The sequence below is a fragment of the Helicoverpa armigera genome, chromosome 13 (assembly GCF_030705265.1).
Source record: "Helicoverpa armigera isolate CAAS_96S chromosome 13, ASM3070526v1, whole genome shotgun sequence".
Classification (NCBI taxonomy): Eukaryota; Metazoa; Arthropoda; class Insecta; order Lepidoptera; family Noctuidae; genus Helicoverpa; species Helicoverpa armigera.
Window position 1 is genome coordinate 8026057 of NC_087132.1, and position 19319 is coordinate 8045375.

Genomic DNA, 19319 nt, shown 5'->3' on the forward strand with positions numbered 1-19319 from the left:
CCTGGCTGCATCGGTTACCATGGCAGCGGGAGCACGTGGTGCGCAGACGCACTTCCCGCGTGTCGGAGGTCGCGCAGCGTTCTATATAATGTGAACAAGTTGCCCAAGCGCACACTACCACACTCACGCGCACGCCGCCAACATCCACCCACAAAACACTGTACGTAATAAAGGATATTTAAAAAAAACTCATAACATTAAAATCGATCTAATTTCCAAGGTCAATTGAACCTTTTTTTTCCGAAGTGTGTAGCTACCGGTTGTGTCGCGGTAATTGTGGACCCACCACCGATCGTTTGGTTGCAGCGGGAGCGGTCAGTCCTGCACCTCCAAGCACCAGTCAGTCTGCGCTCACGCATCCGCCACTCGGACACAGTGCGCGCTCACTACAGTGATACTGTGACAGTGACAGTACCCGTTAAACCAAACAACATGAACCACTACGTGAAAATCGTAAGTCATTTTTTTTATTTGTGCAATTAAAATATAGAACAACCTTGCCCATTAACGTGTTAAGATTAGATTCAAATTGTTGGCCATTTAAACAATTAATTTTAATTAATAACTCGCTACTGGAGTTAATATAAACAAACAATTTTTTTCGACTATTGTGTTTGTGAACAATTTTTATTAAATAATCGGAATCACGTAATCGATATTGTTTTCGTGTATAATGTGAGACAATCACGATATTCAGGTATAAGTGTTAAAGTGTCAATGATCCAGTTTGTGTGAATTTATGTCAAGTTCTTTAACACATTGGTATAAAAAACGTTTACATGATGAACTTGAAAAACAATGATGAAATGGTCATTCGTAGCTTACGTGTGTACTTGTGTCATAGCAATGTTTGTGTAAATAGCATTTTTATGACTTAGAATCATGTTGAGCAAAACCAGGTACAGAAAGTTAAGCCATGAAGATATAATTGATAATATATAAAAAAAGTTCAAATACCATTAATGATGTAACAGAGTTTAATCAATTTATTAAAATATTTTTCTGCATAAAAATAATTGATTTAATAGGACACGATAACCATAGTTCTATTAAGTAATAATATTAATTTTATAGGCCTCAATAATAACCAGCAAAAACGGAAATAATAATAATAACCACGAAGTGCAACGCATTTCATATTAGCATGCTAATTATACGTATGATACGAATACATAACTTACGCACAGATTTTCTCAACTTACTTACATAAGAAACCAGTTCATATGACAAGGAATATCTAAAGCATTTTCGTGAAAAATATACAAATATTACTCAATGAATTTTATGTAACATTGACATTATTTATTAAATAATAGTAGTAATATACGTCAACAGTGATTTTAGAAAATCAGATAGGTAATCGTTCTAAAGGCCTTTTAAGGAAATTAAAATATAGATCAAGTCTACCATAAATTCCAAGACATTATGTGTATAATTGCCACATTTAATTAACTATATTGTTTTAATATCTGATCTAAGCCAAAAATATAACAAAGGTAATATTATAATACATTAAAGTTTTAATTTCATAGATAAGATCGTTAGAACAAATTATTTTAATGATCTTATTTCGTGGTTTAGTAAAAGCGCTGAATTTATTTCATGTTAATTTATCGAATCGGTAACTTGTATTGTTAGTTGGAGTGAGTCATTTGGCTGTCGGAGACATTAATCAAACGATCGGTTAAGTTAAGACACGGATTTCCGTGATAACGTTTTGTTGCCGATTTGTTGATTTATGAATATTTTTGCATACATAATAAAACAATAATCGATCCGGTTCATTATTTTTGAAACTATTAGGCTCTGATTTTAACTAGATTATTTATAATCTGTTAACCTGTCATAGTATTATTTATTAGCTCTTTTAATTACTAAATTACAAAGCTATCACGTTCTATTTGAAATTTGTGGCTTTATTTGTTTATGATCTTAACTAGTTTGCATAAACTTAATTAGTTACGTTACGGTGAAGTTTCGTTATTTTAACTGTGAGTTTAGTGCTTCTAATTAGAGGTAGTTGTTTATGTAAAGCGATTGAATTTAGTTTAATTGATTTTTAGGTATTGCTTCAGTATTTCATGACAAACACTATATTACACGACCAAAATAACTTAAATTAATTGAGTATCAAAAGCAGAATCTTGGGATATTTAATGTGGTTTCTTTTTGAAGTAATTAACGTGACTAAGCTGACTTTTAGGATAATATGAAATCGACATTTGGCGATAACAAAAGACATTAAAAAGTGCAGAGATTTCGTTACATAAGTTTTAATTAGTTTCAAAATCTTTAAGCGTTGTCATCCTTTCATTTGTTTAAGCCGTGATTCTTAAAAAAGAAATTTTTATCTGATTTAAAGATGTTGATTAGCTTTCTCTACTTTGTAGGTAGCTAGAATGGTAGGTACCTATCGGACTTTTTGGTCCAGACTTTAATTTTTAAAGTATCTGGATAAGTTCAAAAAGACCTGAGCTTAGCATAATACTATTTGGTACTTCATTAAATAATTAATTTAAATAGTTCAAAACAACATTAACTTAAAACGATTTATAATAAATCTTTATTAATTAAAACCGCGCCTTCCTAACTGTTTTGAACACTTATCAGAAATAACTGTTTTCCGTTAACACTATAATAATACGGGGGTAAAATATTAAACTATTATACAGTAATTTCACAATTCATATCGCGTTTCACAGATACAGCGATAGACTTGTTCTAACGATAGTGGTCGATAACTGCCCATTACGTCGCGAAGCTTATAAATCGCACAAAACAGAATTGAAATAGGTACCTACTCACTTTGAATATAATTTACGGTATATTTAAATAGTTTCAGAGTTTTGTTTAGCAATCTATTTATTTTTAAATAACCTTTTACCTAAATCAGTTAGCTGAAAAAAATGTCTGGTGCTGTGCAAAATTCCGTTTTAACCTTGCTGTTTAGTTTAGTTAACTTGCTACAAAATCTATATTTAATTATAGTAAGTTGGTGGGTATGGGTACAGTCCCATAACAAAAACCGATGAACACGTCATGCTCGGACGACGTCACTGTCACACGAATGAAAGTTGTATATTTACAAGCCGACGCACACATAGGGCCGCGCGCAAATCTGAGTTGAACTATCTATATAACGTTTTTCTTGTAAGGTGTTTCCAAATAGAAGGAAACTTTACAAGTAAACTAATTATTTATTTAAATGAGTTAACATCGAAAATAAGGGCTCGGAAAGCCTAATATAGAAAATGCTTTTCAGTGTATATCTTGAATTCCGAGTTTACACATTCTAGATGGTAGCAATGTTATAAGGATCTACCAATTTAAATAATGATGAAATTTCATATTTCTATGGGAAAATCAAGATAGTAAGCAGTAACCAATTGTATTTAGGAATGCGGCTTCATAAATGTAAATCACGCATTGTTCATCGTTTTAGGATACACTGACATGGAGCTATGTTTTTGTAGATAGTATAGGAAGATTTTATTGTTTGCACATATATTCTGCAAAGCTTTACACAATGATATTAAACTGTTCGCAAAATTACCTCTCACTAAACGTGATACATTTTTTGTTTGCCCAATCCTATTTATTTTTAGACCACGCCCTTCGAATTGTTTGCAGCGATAGATCAAATTTCAAATTATGCGTCAAACTTATCATAAAATCATTCACGTTTTAGAGTAGACAACAAAATCTGAGAATCAGAGGTGACAATGACCTATGACCTGTGTCATTCAGAATACCTATAGGTTATTAGTGTCATTTGGGAACCAAAGCTATTATATTTTACAGCTAATGCATCATATGCAGTGTATTGCAACACAGTTGCATTGACACGGTCAGTAAATAGCTAAAATTTTAATCTATTTGCTTTATTTCTTGGCTTGACGTCAGGTTTAGTTAAATACCTTATTTACATTCCATTTGTGAGACCTTGGTTGAAATAATAATTGTTTGGCGAAAAAACATCACTTAGATTTCACGCAAAAAATAAAGTCTTCGTAAAGTAAAGCAAGTGTCGAAAATCAATCAGCCCAAAATGTTTTGAGCTTTGAACAAGTGCCTTCATAATCTTGCTGAATAACGTATTCATGTCTGAGCTGTCAAACAGTTATAACAAATGATTTGTATCATATGAATACATGCTAATTCTATCATATCATTTTTCAATACAACATGATTTACTAAGCAGCTTTTATTAAAATCATTATTATAAGTAGTTGCATCAGCGTAACAAACATGCTTCCTAGTTGAGCAATGATAGAAGATCGCATGCAGACAATTAATTAATATCTCTGCAGACAAATACAGTTTCCATGTAGTGCCACACAAGTCGCTCAGTTATTCCTATCATACATTAATCAGACAAAAGTATTTGATTAATTACGGCCAAGGGTGACGTTGCGTCAAACAATGGTTCTCATAATAATTGCAGTATTTTTTGTGTGGTTTATTCGCATAAATTTCATATTTCATGATCGCCAGATGATCATCAGTTGGCTCGTGACCGAGATATGCAAAAAGCGACCTTCACGACTTTACGGATAGTGGGTGAATGACCCATTTAGTGACAAGAGTATGTTGACTTCGTTTTTGCTATAAGTGCGTTAATTGTCTGTTCAAACTAATGATGTGACGACTAAATTATTCGCGATAATTATCGTGTTTTTAATGAGCTATTGAAGTGCGATTAAGCTGTGATTATATTTTAAACAATGATTAAACTATGCTATTTAAACACGAGATTACGTTGACAGTAATGTGTTCACAATTCGTATGTGACCAAAATAATAGTACTTTAATGATAGCGTTAGCGCAGTTTTAAGAGCAACTGTTGTAAGATTGTGTAACACAGAAAGCGCATTCGTAAAATGTACGTAGAAAGCGAAATCGGCGATTGCATTCAACGCTTGTTTTAGTTTCTATGGGAATTATAAACTGCAGTGTTGTGTTAACATGGAAATAATTGCTTGAACAATTTCCTGATGTTTCACTAAGAAAAGTTTAATGTTCATAGTTGTATAATATATTTGAGTTATTCAAATTTTAAGTCCCAACAATTATTTATTTAGAATTTTATTTCGGTCAATAAAATTCAAGTTAAAATAACATCAATAAAATAATTTGTTGACTAACAAGATACACAAAGCATATCTACAATTTATGATCATCAAATCACATAATGCAGTAATTTGCAGTACAATTGAATAGCACAAATAATATGGGAAGTATGTAACGATACTTTAATACCATAGTCTTACGGTGTCAATGTCGATGGGATTAGTTAGACCTTCGTAGAACGAGACCTGGTAATCGTAATCGTCAATGGACGAATTTTCCATTGTAAAGGTCTACTTCCTTTTTCCAATCCAAGTGAGGCCTCAGTATTGTCAAGGCGAATTTAAATATGTCTTTTAATGCGTTATGAAGGCCTTGTCTCTGTTTACATAAATGATGACCTCTTGTAATGCAGTCGCTATATAATTGACATCTTTCAATAGCTCTGTACGGTTATTGTTTGTTTTGGAACGGAATCTTAAAATAGGACGCTTTTTCATTGTTTTGCAACTTTTTGTAAAATTGACGCTTTTGTACGTAAATGGGAAGTAGTTAATTAAATTATGTACGCATCTTTGTAGTGACGTGTTTCTGTAGGAAATTAATTGGATTAATATTCTATTGTTAAGACTAGGTATAGAGACAAGGTCATGTACTACGAAAGTTACATTACAGTACATAGGTACTTATAGCTATAAAAATATTAATATTGTGAATTGTGAACATCTTCATTCGAATTTGTCAGTCATTCATGATACAGTCGTAAAGCTCGTTACGTCATATAAACTGATTTAATAAGCAATATATTTTGATCCAATTTTAAATAATCATTGCGTAAATATTTACATTTGTTCTTGGAAAATCTTTTATATCATTTGTTTTGAAAACTGTACACGTCATCAACTGTTAATGAGGACATAATTTTACATGTAATTTAATACCGCTAACAACTGTCCTATATTTAATATTATAATAATTTACAGGTATGATCATCGTATTACATAATTTGCCGATAAATTGAGTCATGGTACGGTTGCCAGTGGTTTTCGCAACATCATACAGTTGATGAGAATTTTTTGTATTTTTCTTTACTGATGTAACGGAGAGAGTGCACAGGCGCGGGCACTTATGTCTGCAGAATGCTCGCAGTTTAACGCTACGACATGTGTGACATGTGAGAGTATAAACTATTAGTTATAGTGTGTAAACACAATATTATCAGATTCAGATAATCTCCGCAAACGAGGCATCCACAGTCATTTGTTTCGGCCTATTACTAAAATGACCTCTAATATTTCGGAATGCGATTAATTTGTCAATAATCCGATAACATATGTTTTCAAATTCCACGAAAAGAAGATGAGCCCATTTGTAAAGCCTAATAAAAATTTAAATTAGGATTCCATTTTATGGCTTCATTAACAAAATTTGTCCGGACATTAAGGTCGCGTCTAAAATAGCGAATATTAGAATTATAAACAAACAAATATTAATAGCAAATCGATAAATGTTATTGCGGTAGTCGGAAGGCGGAAACATGTAGGACCGGTTAAGCTCGCGTTATCAAGTGCGCGGGCGCATACTTCCCGCTATGTGACGTATGTGCGTACGTTGCCCATTCATGGTACGTGCAAGCTTTTTATTACGTGATATAAGCTACGGGTTTTCTATAAGTACTTAACTATTTGATTTTATAATTTAATGTTTATTTATTTAAGTCATAATTTTTCTAGCTTTCTTAGAAGTATGACTCATCATTATCCTCCCTGTCCTTATCCCAATTTATTTAGGGGCGACGCAGCATGTTTTCTTCTTCCATATTCTATTCGACGTCATTGCTCAAGTAGCATTCTTTCTTGCCATATCGTCTTTCGTCTTCTTCCTCATATGTAGTAACATGATAAAATCTTGTTTTCAACCTTGCACATATTTCTTCTATTTCAACTCATCGTACTGTCAAAGTGCTAGGTCGTGGTCACTCCGAATTATACAGAATAAAAAAATATTTACATTTAAACACATGCATTTGAATAAGTCATTTAAAAAAATTCTAACCGCATAATGTCGCAACTAATTTAAAAGTTAAAAAAATAAATCTATAAAAATAACTGATCTTATAAATGATTGATGATATTGATGATTTCGTGTGGATTAAAGATTTATAAGGCGTAAAAATTTGTTAATGATTGCCAATAAAGTATTTTTCGTTTTTTATATTTAATTTTATGCAAACATTGATTCTTATTTTTTTTCCTCATGAATGTCCAGTTTTCCCACAAAATATATTTGGTAAAAGTTCCCAAAGATGAATTTTCTGAGAGGTAAAAAAATATAAATATGTAGAAGGAAAACAAATAACCATTTATCATTGAAATCTTCTGAAGATTAACGAAAAAACGCATGATTAATAAAGGAATTAGTCACCTGGATATTTCTCAACCTTACCTAAATAGATAAGTTTCCCTAATTTACCTACTTAATATTTATGGTATTCAAATGATAATATCGATATTTGATATAATAGCTGTTGAGGTTAAATAAATCACTCCATATATTGGAAGCCTCCAACAAAAATCCATATAGACCCAGATATATTTTATTAAAATATTTAGAGCTACCTAAACTAATAAGTTATCACTTAGACAAATATGCTGATAGTTATGTGCTTAAAGTAGGTATTTATCACTCTTAACCCAGTTTCAAAATGTAGTATCGTTTAGCTTTATGATTACTTGAATTATGATAGGTTGTTCAACCGGAAAAGTAGGAAATGTAATGTTACAAAAATGTTCATACAAAATAGAAATATTCTTAAACATTTTCTACTAATATAATTAAAAGGAAATCATTTTTTGTTTGTACCCTAGAGGCTCCAAATCCACTGAAGCTCTTTGAAAAATTCTTTCACTGGTGGAAAGCTTTACTCTCTCCGAGTAAGATAGGCTATATTTTATCCCGGTGCGGACGGTAGTTTCCACGGGATACGAGCGAAACCGTAAGGAATCGGCTAGTTAATCGCTAAAATAGTCGTAGACGTGCCCCCGTTTTTTGCGGTCATAATAGTTTCTTCATATGATTTGAGAAAGATTGTTGATGGATCCTTTATAAACCGATACCTACTTAGTCTGAGCAATAAAACAATACATTTCTTGCTCAACAAGATCGTATTACATTGATTAGCAAGCTAGGTATTATTTTAGTGTTACTAAATAGATCACACATGACTGTGTAAGTAGGTACCTAGTGCTTAATTTAGGATAGAATTTCAAGTAAGATTATCTTCTAAAAGAGATTACATTATATTGACAAGGCCTAATATATTTTAAATAGACTTCTTATTAGTTTAGAATAACGCAGAAAAAAACTGTGCGAAAACCGAACTCAAAGTGGTTTCAAGATCACACGAACAGAAGCGTAAAGGAACTTAGCCGAGATATATAATTTATTTATTTTTATCACGGCTACGTTACGATTATCTTTAATTGCAATTACCCACATACGCAATCGTAGAAAAAATAACATATCCGTATGTAACAGAATAATACTGAGAAACACGATAATGTAAGAAATCCGTTCGTTCGGTAGACCACACTTTGGTTACTGGATTGTAGGAATGCGGAACTTTTCGTGGACCTAATAAATATTCGTGGATTATTCAGTGCAAGTAGGCCTCAGGCTATGTGGTCACAGCTAAGTGATGGTTACAGCTGTTTATGCGTAGGTAGAGGACCGACTGACAAATAACCGATATCGGTTTAGGAATAGGAAGTGTCTCCGAATCCTGTCTTGCGTTTTTTATCTTACGTCACGCTTGATTTCTTAAGAAAACTGTCATGTCAACTGTTACTTAATTTTTAATGCCAAAAAAAAAAGGTCCCGTGAGAAAAAAGTCTTATTACAGCACGGGAAGCAATAATTTTTATTCGTATCCGAGTCGGAAACATGCGTGTGTTATAAATTTCAATGTTCCGATATTGTTACGTAGTTTGATGGTTATTAATGGTAGTCAATGTCGGTGTAGCCCACAGCCTTAATGTCTGGGAATGCATTAATTCCTTGTATCATAATTCAGCTTATATCTGTACCTAGTGGTGGTCGTACCTAGAGCATGTCAAGGGGACGTTGATAAATACCTCATTGTTACCACTTCTGCGCTTGTCAATATGAGGATATGAAACACTATAAATTATAAACAACGAGAGACTTGAAACTAACTACCTACTAGATTGCAAACAATTTAGAGTTCATTTATTATATTTTTTGTGCAGGCAAATATTAGTAAACTAAATAATATTAATATTTATTGCGACTAGAGAAATAAAGTTGCGCAATGCAAATAAAAAAGTGAAACCTGAAGTTTCTTTCGGAAAATAGGCTTCAGACGTCCTTCAGCGTACAATGTAGACTTTAATTTAAAAATAATTATCGAAAGTCTTTACATAATACACGTAAAATCGGTCGTTGGGGACATGCGACCTTCTCGAATTCGCTTTCATTACTTGTGGACAATTTTATAATCGAATGTAAACTATTATAGAGGTAGTTGAGTTGGTGACTTGGAATAGGCGTGGCTTTAATGATGTTGGCCCGTGTGACGTAGCCAGGCTAACCTTGGATATCTAGGTGACACTAGGCGATCACGATTAGCATCAGCGAAGACGTCAACACAATGTTATGATGTTTGTTCATTCAAGTGTATTATTATTCGCTCTTCATTCTATTTATTTATCGGTAGTTTCTCTGGTTTGCATAATGTCTAACAGATTGCAACTCCTTAAATAGTGTTCGCTATTTTAAAATCAAGGTGAATAACCAAACTGAGATCATACGATTTTATATTGATGAAACAATTTGTCAATTTAATGGCAAACTTTTCGAAAAGCTTGACCAAGAATGTGTCTTAAATCATCGTAAGCGCAGATAGTTCGGCTGGTAAAGTTATTAATAAGTAAGAATAATTTAAGGCTTGTACAAAAAAACTAACGAGACTTGCCAGCCCTGTATAATTTGTACATAGAAACGTGAATAAAAGATAACGACTCAATCTCCGCTCTATTTGAATGCACCAAAGTGATACATTATGACGTTTTTGTGCACATTTTGTCTCGTGATCCAACAAAATAGACTGTGGATGCAATAAAGACTATTTCTATCGGTGTTTGTATCGTTAAAGAGCTTACTGGCATTTAATTGGACGTTTTAAATAACTCGTTCACCTGCATACCAGATTCACGGTAGCATTGAAAGCTTATGACAATTATATTGCGTTAATATATTAATTTATGTGAGTGCATTTACCACTTTTTATTTTTGTTATTGATTTGTTTTGTAATGTCATGGGTAAAACAGAGATGCGGAAGTTGGTTGTAGCTAATTGTTTTAATATTCAAAAGGAAAATTTCATTCTTAATCATTCGGTCACTATAAAGAGGTATGTTTCGTACCTATTTTTTAATTCCCTTTAAGTAATTTACTGATTCCGCGAAAGGTAAGAAAATTATAAAAAACACAAGGGCCTTTCCCGTTGCTTTTCCTCAGACAATCAATATAGGTTTCTCCATTTTGAAATATTGAATATCCCTTTTAACCTACAGATGATGCATCTCATATTTAGCAGTATTTGTCATACGCGGAAATATATTACCTTTAAAGTCGAAGCTTATGGAGAAATGTTGCCCTAATAAAATATTTAGTTCAAAATGCAACAGTATTTATAGCAGTAATAAACATTATACATAGCGTAATAGCGCTTAGATGTCGTAAATCATGATACCACTGTATTCAGATATGCCCTATATAGAACTTATAATAATAGGTATGACCTTAGACAGCATATTACTTTGATACGAATCGATAATGGGCCGTAAACGTTTATAGCTGGACATAGGGCCTTCTTTACGGTTGGTACGACAATTGAGCATAGGTCATAATGCAGTATTGTGATTGGAGGGCGCTCTGTGATTTTGATACGACTTGTAATTGAACGGGAATTAGCCTGATAATTACTTGATTAGCATTTTTGCCCAAACAGATATTATGCTTGTATGCAGCCTATTCTAAAAACTGAAATATTTGTTTCTGTGGGAAATTAAAGTCTCAAAACTTTGTTACTTTGTGTTCCGGGTGAAAGAATTTTCTGCGATCAAGATTTTTTTTTGCCAACTCTTTAGTAGAAGTTCTGAATGTTAGCTCTTACTATTCTTTGTGTATTTAATAGAGAAGGATGAATCACAATGACGAAGAACTTAATACAACAGTCCGTACTCTAATAAGCCCACGCAATAATCATAAGATGACCTCTGATAAAACTATAACTTTATGATATGAATCAATAATTATCATACGCAATGTAATTGGTGAAACTAGGCGCGTGATGTACAACATTTTTATTTCGTCTGACCCTCAAGAATATCCGGTATTCGTGATCAAAATCATCTGCTGTGCTAACCTGAACTCCGATTATTATCTCAGACCGAATCATTTTCGCATAAATAAAACTATAATGCCCAATTATATGGTAATTAAAATGTTCAAGCTGTTTAAATTATAACGAATTATGGTCTATGGTTCATGACAAATGAGGATGTTATCATTTAAACTTCAGTAGTCAGACTTTTCTGATATTTATTGGCCATTTTTCTGGGCGTCGTTTTCTCTGCGTGCGGTCAAGGCTTGTTTTGCATAGATGATCATTATCATCATTATCTTTAATTGCAGCATAATGACTTTATTGCTGTTGTTAGATTTGCTCATTACGCACTGAAGTGTTAATTGTTAATAATTCCTTCCGCCGTCAAATAATATGTTAAAGCATTTTGAACTGAAGACAAAAATATCCTACACCAGTGCTTCTATATCCTGATTCTGTTTTAGCTCTCAAAAAATGCAGCGTAGCCTGTTTAAGGCCAAGCATTCCCCAATAGAATCCAGTCCAATTATTCAAATGAAGCTTAAATTCCGTACATATTCCCAGAACAAACAGGTTGCTTTGCTCGTGACTGCAGGTCTGATCTAAATCGATCATCTTCAAGTGAGAGGTAGCTACTGTTGCCAGTAAATCCTTTAATTCTATGCAACCGAGATGGATTGTCTTCGTGAGTAATATTTATGTGCAGATCTGACGCATATCCGTTATGCACGTAAATGAGTTATTAGTGTCGCTTGAATTAGGAGCTGTGGATTTGTAAAGGTGAATTGAAATTATACAATTTGTTCAGTTCTTTATAAATTATGGAGTCAGGGGTTACCTACGTTGTGGAAATCCCTCTACGGGGCTTCTTCAAGAGATTGATTCGTCGATCGATCGAGCAAGTATCTTAATTCTCGATTAACGATCACCTGGAGCACGCCATGTATATTTACAAACATTTTAGTTATTTATTACAAAAACAATGGGACTTACAATATGTCATACTTATTTTTAATGGTCTTTTTAATCTAGAGCAACATCTTAAGTAATTTCATTTACTTACTAAAATCTACGTGCCTAATCTCGTTTATACTTCTAGTTGACCCAAAAAAGAGAAATGCAGACTTCAATTACCATACATCGGCCATTAATCTGTAGTGAAGCATACATAGTGAATTTTAAGTAAGTTGCGTCCAGCATAACAATTCCAAGTAGCCTGTTCCGAAATCACTTGTGTAATATAATGTAACAGTTCCACATAATACTCGTATGCTATATATTAATGTAGCCATTAGTTCATAGACCTGAAATTGCAATTTTACTGTCGATTGATCATTGACGTGTGTTCGTAATAAAATGCGTGAGTGCTTTTTCGGATGGTTTTTACTTTCAGTGGTTTGGGCCATTTTATTTACTGTTTCTTCAATGTAATCTGTTATTTTTCAAATCAGAATGTTTCTTACAGTAACTGATTGAAACGAAATTGTTTGAACTAAGTAACACTACAATGTTGATTGTTGGTATTCTGCAAATGTTGAGAAATTAGAAAGATTACGAAGCTGATCATTAGTCGTTACGTGCTTGTCCGCGCTTACATACCTATCTGGTAGTTTATCATTTTGATAGATAGAAGTGACAATGCCTAATGGTCGGATTTTCTTTCCAAAACTGACCATTAGCCATTGTCATTGCTTTTACAAAATACACTCCAATATAGTAGGTTAATTTTAGAACATAAATTGCATTTCATCTCCAGTTTTCTAAAAGGATTAGATTTGTGGAAAATCCAAAATATGGATAAATTTTATAGGTATATCAATAGTCAGCGGTTGAGTCAAAATATTTTAATAATAGTTTTATTATGTTAATCGTTCCAATCAATCACTTCAAACAGCAATTTCGACTCATACATTTCTTAGGGACACCCCAAAAGTAGTCCAAGATCGGACCATTAGACGAATAATGCTAAATATGGACTTACAACAGTGTCTCGACACAATGGCCGCCATGTTGCGTCACAGTGTCGCAAGCGCACCTCGGTGCGTTCACACTTGATTCGGTTTCCTCGCACGCATGCGCGTGATTTGTGAATTGTACGTACATACTTAACGCATAGGCTAATTTTATACTGGTGCATTTTCTAACGAGGTTCTATTTATTTATTGTATTTTATTTAAATAGATTAGTGTCAAATTATTTATATTTCTTTTTGGTTATTGCCAAGGCTTTTTTTTGTGCTGACGTATTTGGCGTTCTAACAAAGTCAGTGTAGCTCATTGATAAGCATAATAAAAATATGAATCATTAATATTCATTCATTTATTCTGACTATTTTTAAAAATTTAGATTTACTAAGAATGACACTTAACAGTATGTTGTAAAGATAGAAAATTACCTCAATATGTGAGAGCCTTACGTTTCAGAAATGTGGTGAAGGACTGAGATTGTTAAATTCTGTTACCAAGATGGATGCCTAATGATGTGAAGAACTAGATCTGATTTATTAACTTCTTAAGTGGTTAACGCATAATATGATGAAATATTACACAATTTTAAATTAATTTAGAAACAAGCACTATTCAAATATACTTGACGCATTTGGTGTAGCATTTAAATAATTAATTTCCTACATATAGAGCCTCGGGCATGTGGTGCGTTCATTATATTGATGTTACATTGAACCATATTTTTCATATTTTGAACCATAGTTCTAAAAACGTAAGGTTTTATTTGCTATGTCAACTTTCTGATGATCATCTCTTGTGTATTGTGTAGCAACTCAATGTACGCAAAGAATTTAATGAATCTGAAGAATGTAATGTTCAGGTATTTTGTGAGTCAATTTATTAACGCTCTTTAACCTTGCTTTAATTTTCGACGTGGGAAATTCATTAGGCGTGTATGTAGATATTAATAATTAGTACTAGCATTTGTTTTTAAAGAATGTGGGCACCAATGTTATCTTGTATGTATAAGTACAAGTTTTATGACAGTGACAAATTGCAATAAATACCATAAAGTCTATTTATTACGAAGCGTAAGGTTAAACTTATTACACGACCATTTATTTATTTCTCTATTTGAATAAAACAGTAAATAACTTAAACATACTTCAGCTCTGCAACTGATTTCATCAATTCAATAAGATCACGCCGAGTTCAGGAGAAAATCGGACATACCTATTTAATTATTGCCCAAAAATATATTCAGTAGGTTGACTAATAGAATTTTATTTAAATCACATGGTCACTGGACGGTACTCGTCTCACGTGGCCTACTAAAAGACCTTGTTGTTTGTAGTGAAATTTCGCGATGAGAATCAATTGGAATGCAATTTGAATTGTGCAATTTTCGATACAATTGTAGTAGAAAATAGGTTACCTATGTTTTTTGCTTTAAAGGCTTTTTAATATATTTTTCAATAGCAATTCAGTTAGTAATATTTACATTAAAAATGTTTTTTTTTTTGCTTGATTTTCAAAAAGGAAGAGGTTCTCAATTCGTCGGAATCTCGACTTTTATTTGAACAAGACTCCAGAACTGATTTAAAAAAATCGGATTGACACAGAGAGAGCGATGATGGTTTGTTAGAAATTGATTATGAAATGTTGCAAGAGTTTTTGGCCAGATATACAAGTACCTAAGTGATCTTAGTAGACAAAGAAATGAATGAAGCCGATTCAAGGACCAATCTACAAAGATTGATTAAACTTTTCTCGGGCCACCCGAGTTTTGAAATTGAAATACATCAGCCCTACATTCGTAACCTTACAATAAAGGTTATTTTTAGAAACTTAACATTTGCGTAATGACACCTGTCTGTATTTATATTATAAATTATTATAAGTTACAACAGATATAATAGAGAAAAGGCTCTTTGTAAAGGCAAGACCTTTTGTTCAGCATTTAAATAACTTTAGTTATACGATTGTGTAATCAATTAGTATTTCTAACCAGTTAGTAGTAACCAGGAAGAATCGTTATTTAGAAAATAGATAGATTTATGATCTACAGATATCTATTAGATAATCCCTACTTATTGAGATGTAAATAATATAATTTATATGTATATGTATTATTTGATATTAGCATATATAATGTTTATGTATTTGAAAGTATGATTTGTTGCTGTTTATTTTTTGGTTCCCGGTTTGTCTCGAACTTCGTACTCTTCCTTAGAAATCACTATTCACTATTATTATATCAGCATTATTCAAAATTTTATAGGTATTGTTTGAATCTATTTATAAGAAAATGGATATTTATGAAGAAAATGTCGGCTGTTTTGAGAATTTAATCTTAATCTTAACTATAAACCTGCAAACCTTATAAACGATTACAATTTGTTTCTAAATTTGCTTAACTATGAATAATCATTTATCAATAACTTAAGATATCATTAATTGCATATATTTGTAGACTTTGGTAACTTAATCGCAATCTCAATTAATTAGCAAAGCTATCTCAATTTATTCTCAAAATACTTGTAAATCTAAATCAATAAAAAACACCGGCATATCATTACCACGAACTTGCCACCATATTTATAAAATTAGCCTAAAAAAACGTTTAAAATATGGACGAGAAAACTTTCAGACGCCATCTAGAAAACCCAGTAATGCATAGATATTCAGTTTCGCATCTTTATTAACCCGTATGAGCGAAACAACTTCGAAAACTACGCTCATAACACAAAGGCCCATATTCTGATATCACTCGTGTTTACATTAACTTATTAAGCGATAAAATAACGAGTGATATCGTTTACTCTGACACTATCGTAACTTACACCCTGTCAGTTTTGTAATGACCAGTCTCACCCACTCGCAATCTGCTGATAATCGAAAAGTCACATTATAGAATTTACGCAAAACAAATTATTTATTAAATTATGTGAAATTTTCGTTGAGATATTTACACAGCGTTAATGTAGGTAATGTCTATTTTAGATTTCATTACATAGTTTCATTAAATTTCGTCTAGCTTTATGACTATGACAAAAGGTACGTAATATGTTTTAATGTGACTATTATTCTTTCTTAATACTCTTGTACTTCAGGAGTCAGCAATCAGTAGACCTTAAAGCCTTTCTAATAGGAGTTGTATAACACAATTATCTGTATAGTTTTATCGCGAGCAGTTTCATCAATAGAACACTAGTTGCTAAACTTCCTAGACAGCATTTAAACTCGCTTCGTTACTTCACATAACCAAGTTAGAATATTTAAACTATTTTATTGCTCTTTACTCCATTTACTTTATTTATTAGTGGTGTTACATGTGAATTATTATTTAACGTAACTGATTTTGGAAAATTAATTCCAATTGAGCTTTACGTCACTTCTATAATACCTATACAATAGTAACCTATCTATCTATGTTATGTGCAATTCATGTGTTATAATTGGTAGCGTGCAATAATCAAATTATTAATCTTTTATTTCATATTGATTTAATAGAAACTGGATTATTCTAGTTATTATGAGAAAACGGATAACTTACAGTTACCGAATGGCCTTAAACTGGGTTAAGTATTTAAGGGAAATTAGATGACATTTAACGACACGCAATTTATAATTCGCTGTTTTTTGACCGATCTGCCTTGACACCCTTTGCAGGGACAGTTTAAAGGGCTCTGTAATTAAAGGGAACTATTACTAATTGCTACACTTTCAAAGGAATTTGGTTTAGTAATAAAATTTGTCACAGTTTTGCAAGCTAAAGTGTATTGAACTTATTACCATATTTGATTCAGAAAGCGTTTACAACGTCTCCTTAAATGGGGGCAGGTATGTTGCGTAGGGCTCTACAGACGGGCGTCTGGCCCACTGGACTAGTTGCGAAAGTCACTTCAGCAGTAAATAAATCCTAGATACGGAAGCAATCAATGTATGGGTGGGAATAAATCTTGCAACGGTCAATACATTGGCGAGTTACTTTGTTTTAATTGAAGATACCTGTTTTGATGATATTCTTATTGAATTGTTTTTTTTTTATGTTGACAATTAAATTAATGGACAATGGATTTACAGAGGCTGTTTTTATAGGTATGACGTGTTAATCCATTGATAGATATCAGATACCACAATTGTCGGATTTCACAATCGAATAAAATAAGTATAGAGGTAATAATGAAGGCCCGGCAATAATAAAGAGAGTAATCCTTTGTTAAAGAATTTAAGTCAGTAAAAACCCTCTATAATATGCAGTCATCGAAAGTGAAATGAAACCACAACATCGTTTACACCGCCGGTCTGCTCGCCCAACCCACGTGTGTACACATCAGCTGACTGCCAGGGTTCACGCACGCCCAGCCCGCCACGGAGGTCACATATCAAGATCACATACCTGTTTCCAATCTGCTCTGAACCAGTTTAGCCGTATGAATGTATGTATGGCTTACGTCACTGTATTTCCGTACATTACCTTCCTACTATCGCAATTGATAAAAGCCAGTTGTGTAAGTCATTGTTTAATATGAACTATATGGAGTATTGCTTGTAAAAATAGTTTTAGAAAGTATTGAAGGTCGTTGTTTAATTTGACGTGTTCCAATCAAATGTTCCGTGTCTCTGTTTTGGCAGTTTTTGTCGCCAAATTGTCTGGTTTGTGTGCTTTGACAGTAGTAGCGTCCCCGCGTCCGCGTCAGACTTTTTATAGGACAGATAATCGGATCTATTTCTTGTAGGACATTCTAACCGACTTTAAGTAGATCGTATGCGTTGCAATATAGCAATCAGTGTGTTCTATTTTTCTCCTACAAAAATCGTAAATCGATTATAAATATTATAGAACGTGGGCGGCCAGCCTTAGTCGGCATCTTCTTTTTGGTTATGAAAAGCTTCAAAATTAACTGGAATAGAATAATTATGATGATACTGATTAATCGCTATTGCACAAACGATAAGAAGGTCGCATAAAAATCACGGTTATTGCGAAGGCTTCTAAAATAACTTCGTAGTAGCAATGTAGCAATTTGAATAAATGATAATAATCTTATTACATGTTACTTAATTATAACATGTTCATATCGATTCCTTTTAATCGATCCTTTGTTCTAATGATAAATATGTTGTGGGTCATGTATGAAATATTTTTGTATCGAGATGTAATCTGATTATGATTATCGGCGCGAATCGTTTTATGTTTTTGTTGCAAGCTCTGAACTAGTTTGGCATACATTTTGTAGATAGGTAGATACTGTTTATTGCTCATGTGTTAGGTAGTTCTTTTACATATTCTTGATTATTTTCAAATGTAGGTACTCTGATTACCAATCAAACTACTATAACAACTCGAGTAAACTTCTCTCCTCTTTCAATTATTCTCAAAATAAGCAAAATATTATTTACAAAACTCTGAAACCTAAATTATCTTTAAATACTCTGAAATCAAATTCAGTCGACTATTGAATTATTAACGTAAAAAAAACTGCTCTGAAAACGGATGTCCTTGCTGATTCTTTCCGAGTTCAATGACCTGGAGAATTAGTGCACAGATTAATTTGAATTACCCATTTTCCTGGTATTGTACAGTTCCATTTCAGTTTCACAATTGTAAATTACAGTTCAATGACCTCTGTAACGTCTTAACGTATTTTTATTTTCCTCTGTACTTGACGTGTTAAACACTTGGAGGTTTTACGAGCAAAAACCAGGATTATAGTTGGTACGAAACATGAATAATAGTTCAAATCCATTACGATCCATTAAATGCCACACGTTCATGTTTTTTGTATGAATTCAAGTTTTTGCATTCATTACTGATGTTAAGCTTCGCAGGTAATAAGTCTCATTCACTGAATGTTATTAGCCTGTGTACCGAATTCTTTGTCTTGGCGATC

At 32.7% G+C, this 19319-nt stretch overlaps 1 protein-coding gene across 3 annotated transcripts in view; it reads left to right on the forward strand.

Moving 5' to 3' along the window:
• Nucleotides 1-19319, forward strand: part of LOC110370740 (uncharacterized) — a 36626-nt gene continuing 17307 nt past the window's right edge. For 2 of the 3 annotated variants that reach the window (XM_021326655.3, XM_021326657.3), the window contains exons 1-2: nucleotides 1-160; nucleotides 307-453. In XM_021326655.3, coding sequence (XP_021182330.1) covers nucleotides 433-453 — 21 coding nt within the window. In that variant the 5' untranslated portion in view covers nucleotides 1-160; nucleotides 307-432. The remainder of the gene's footprint in view (nucleotides 161-306; nucleotides 454-19319) is intronic. The other variant, XM_021326656.3, reaches the window with a different exon arrangement.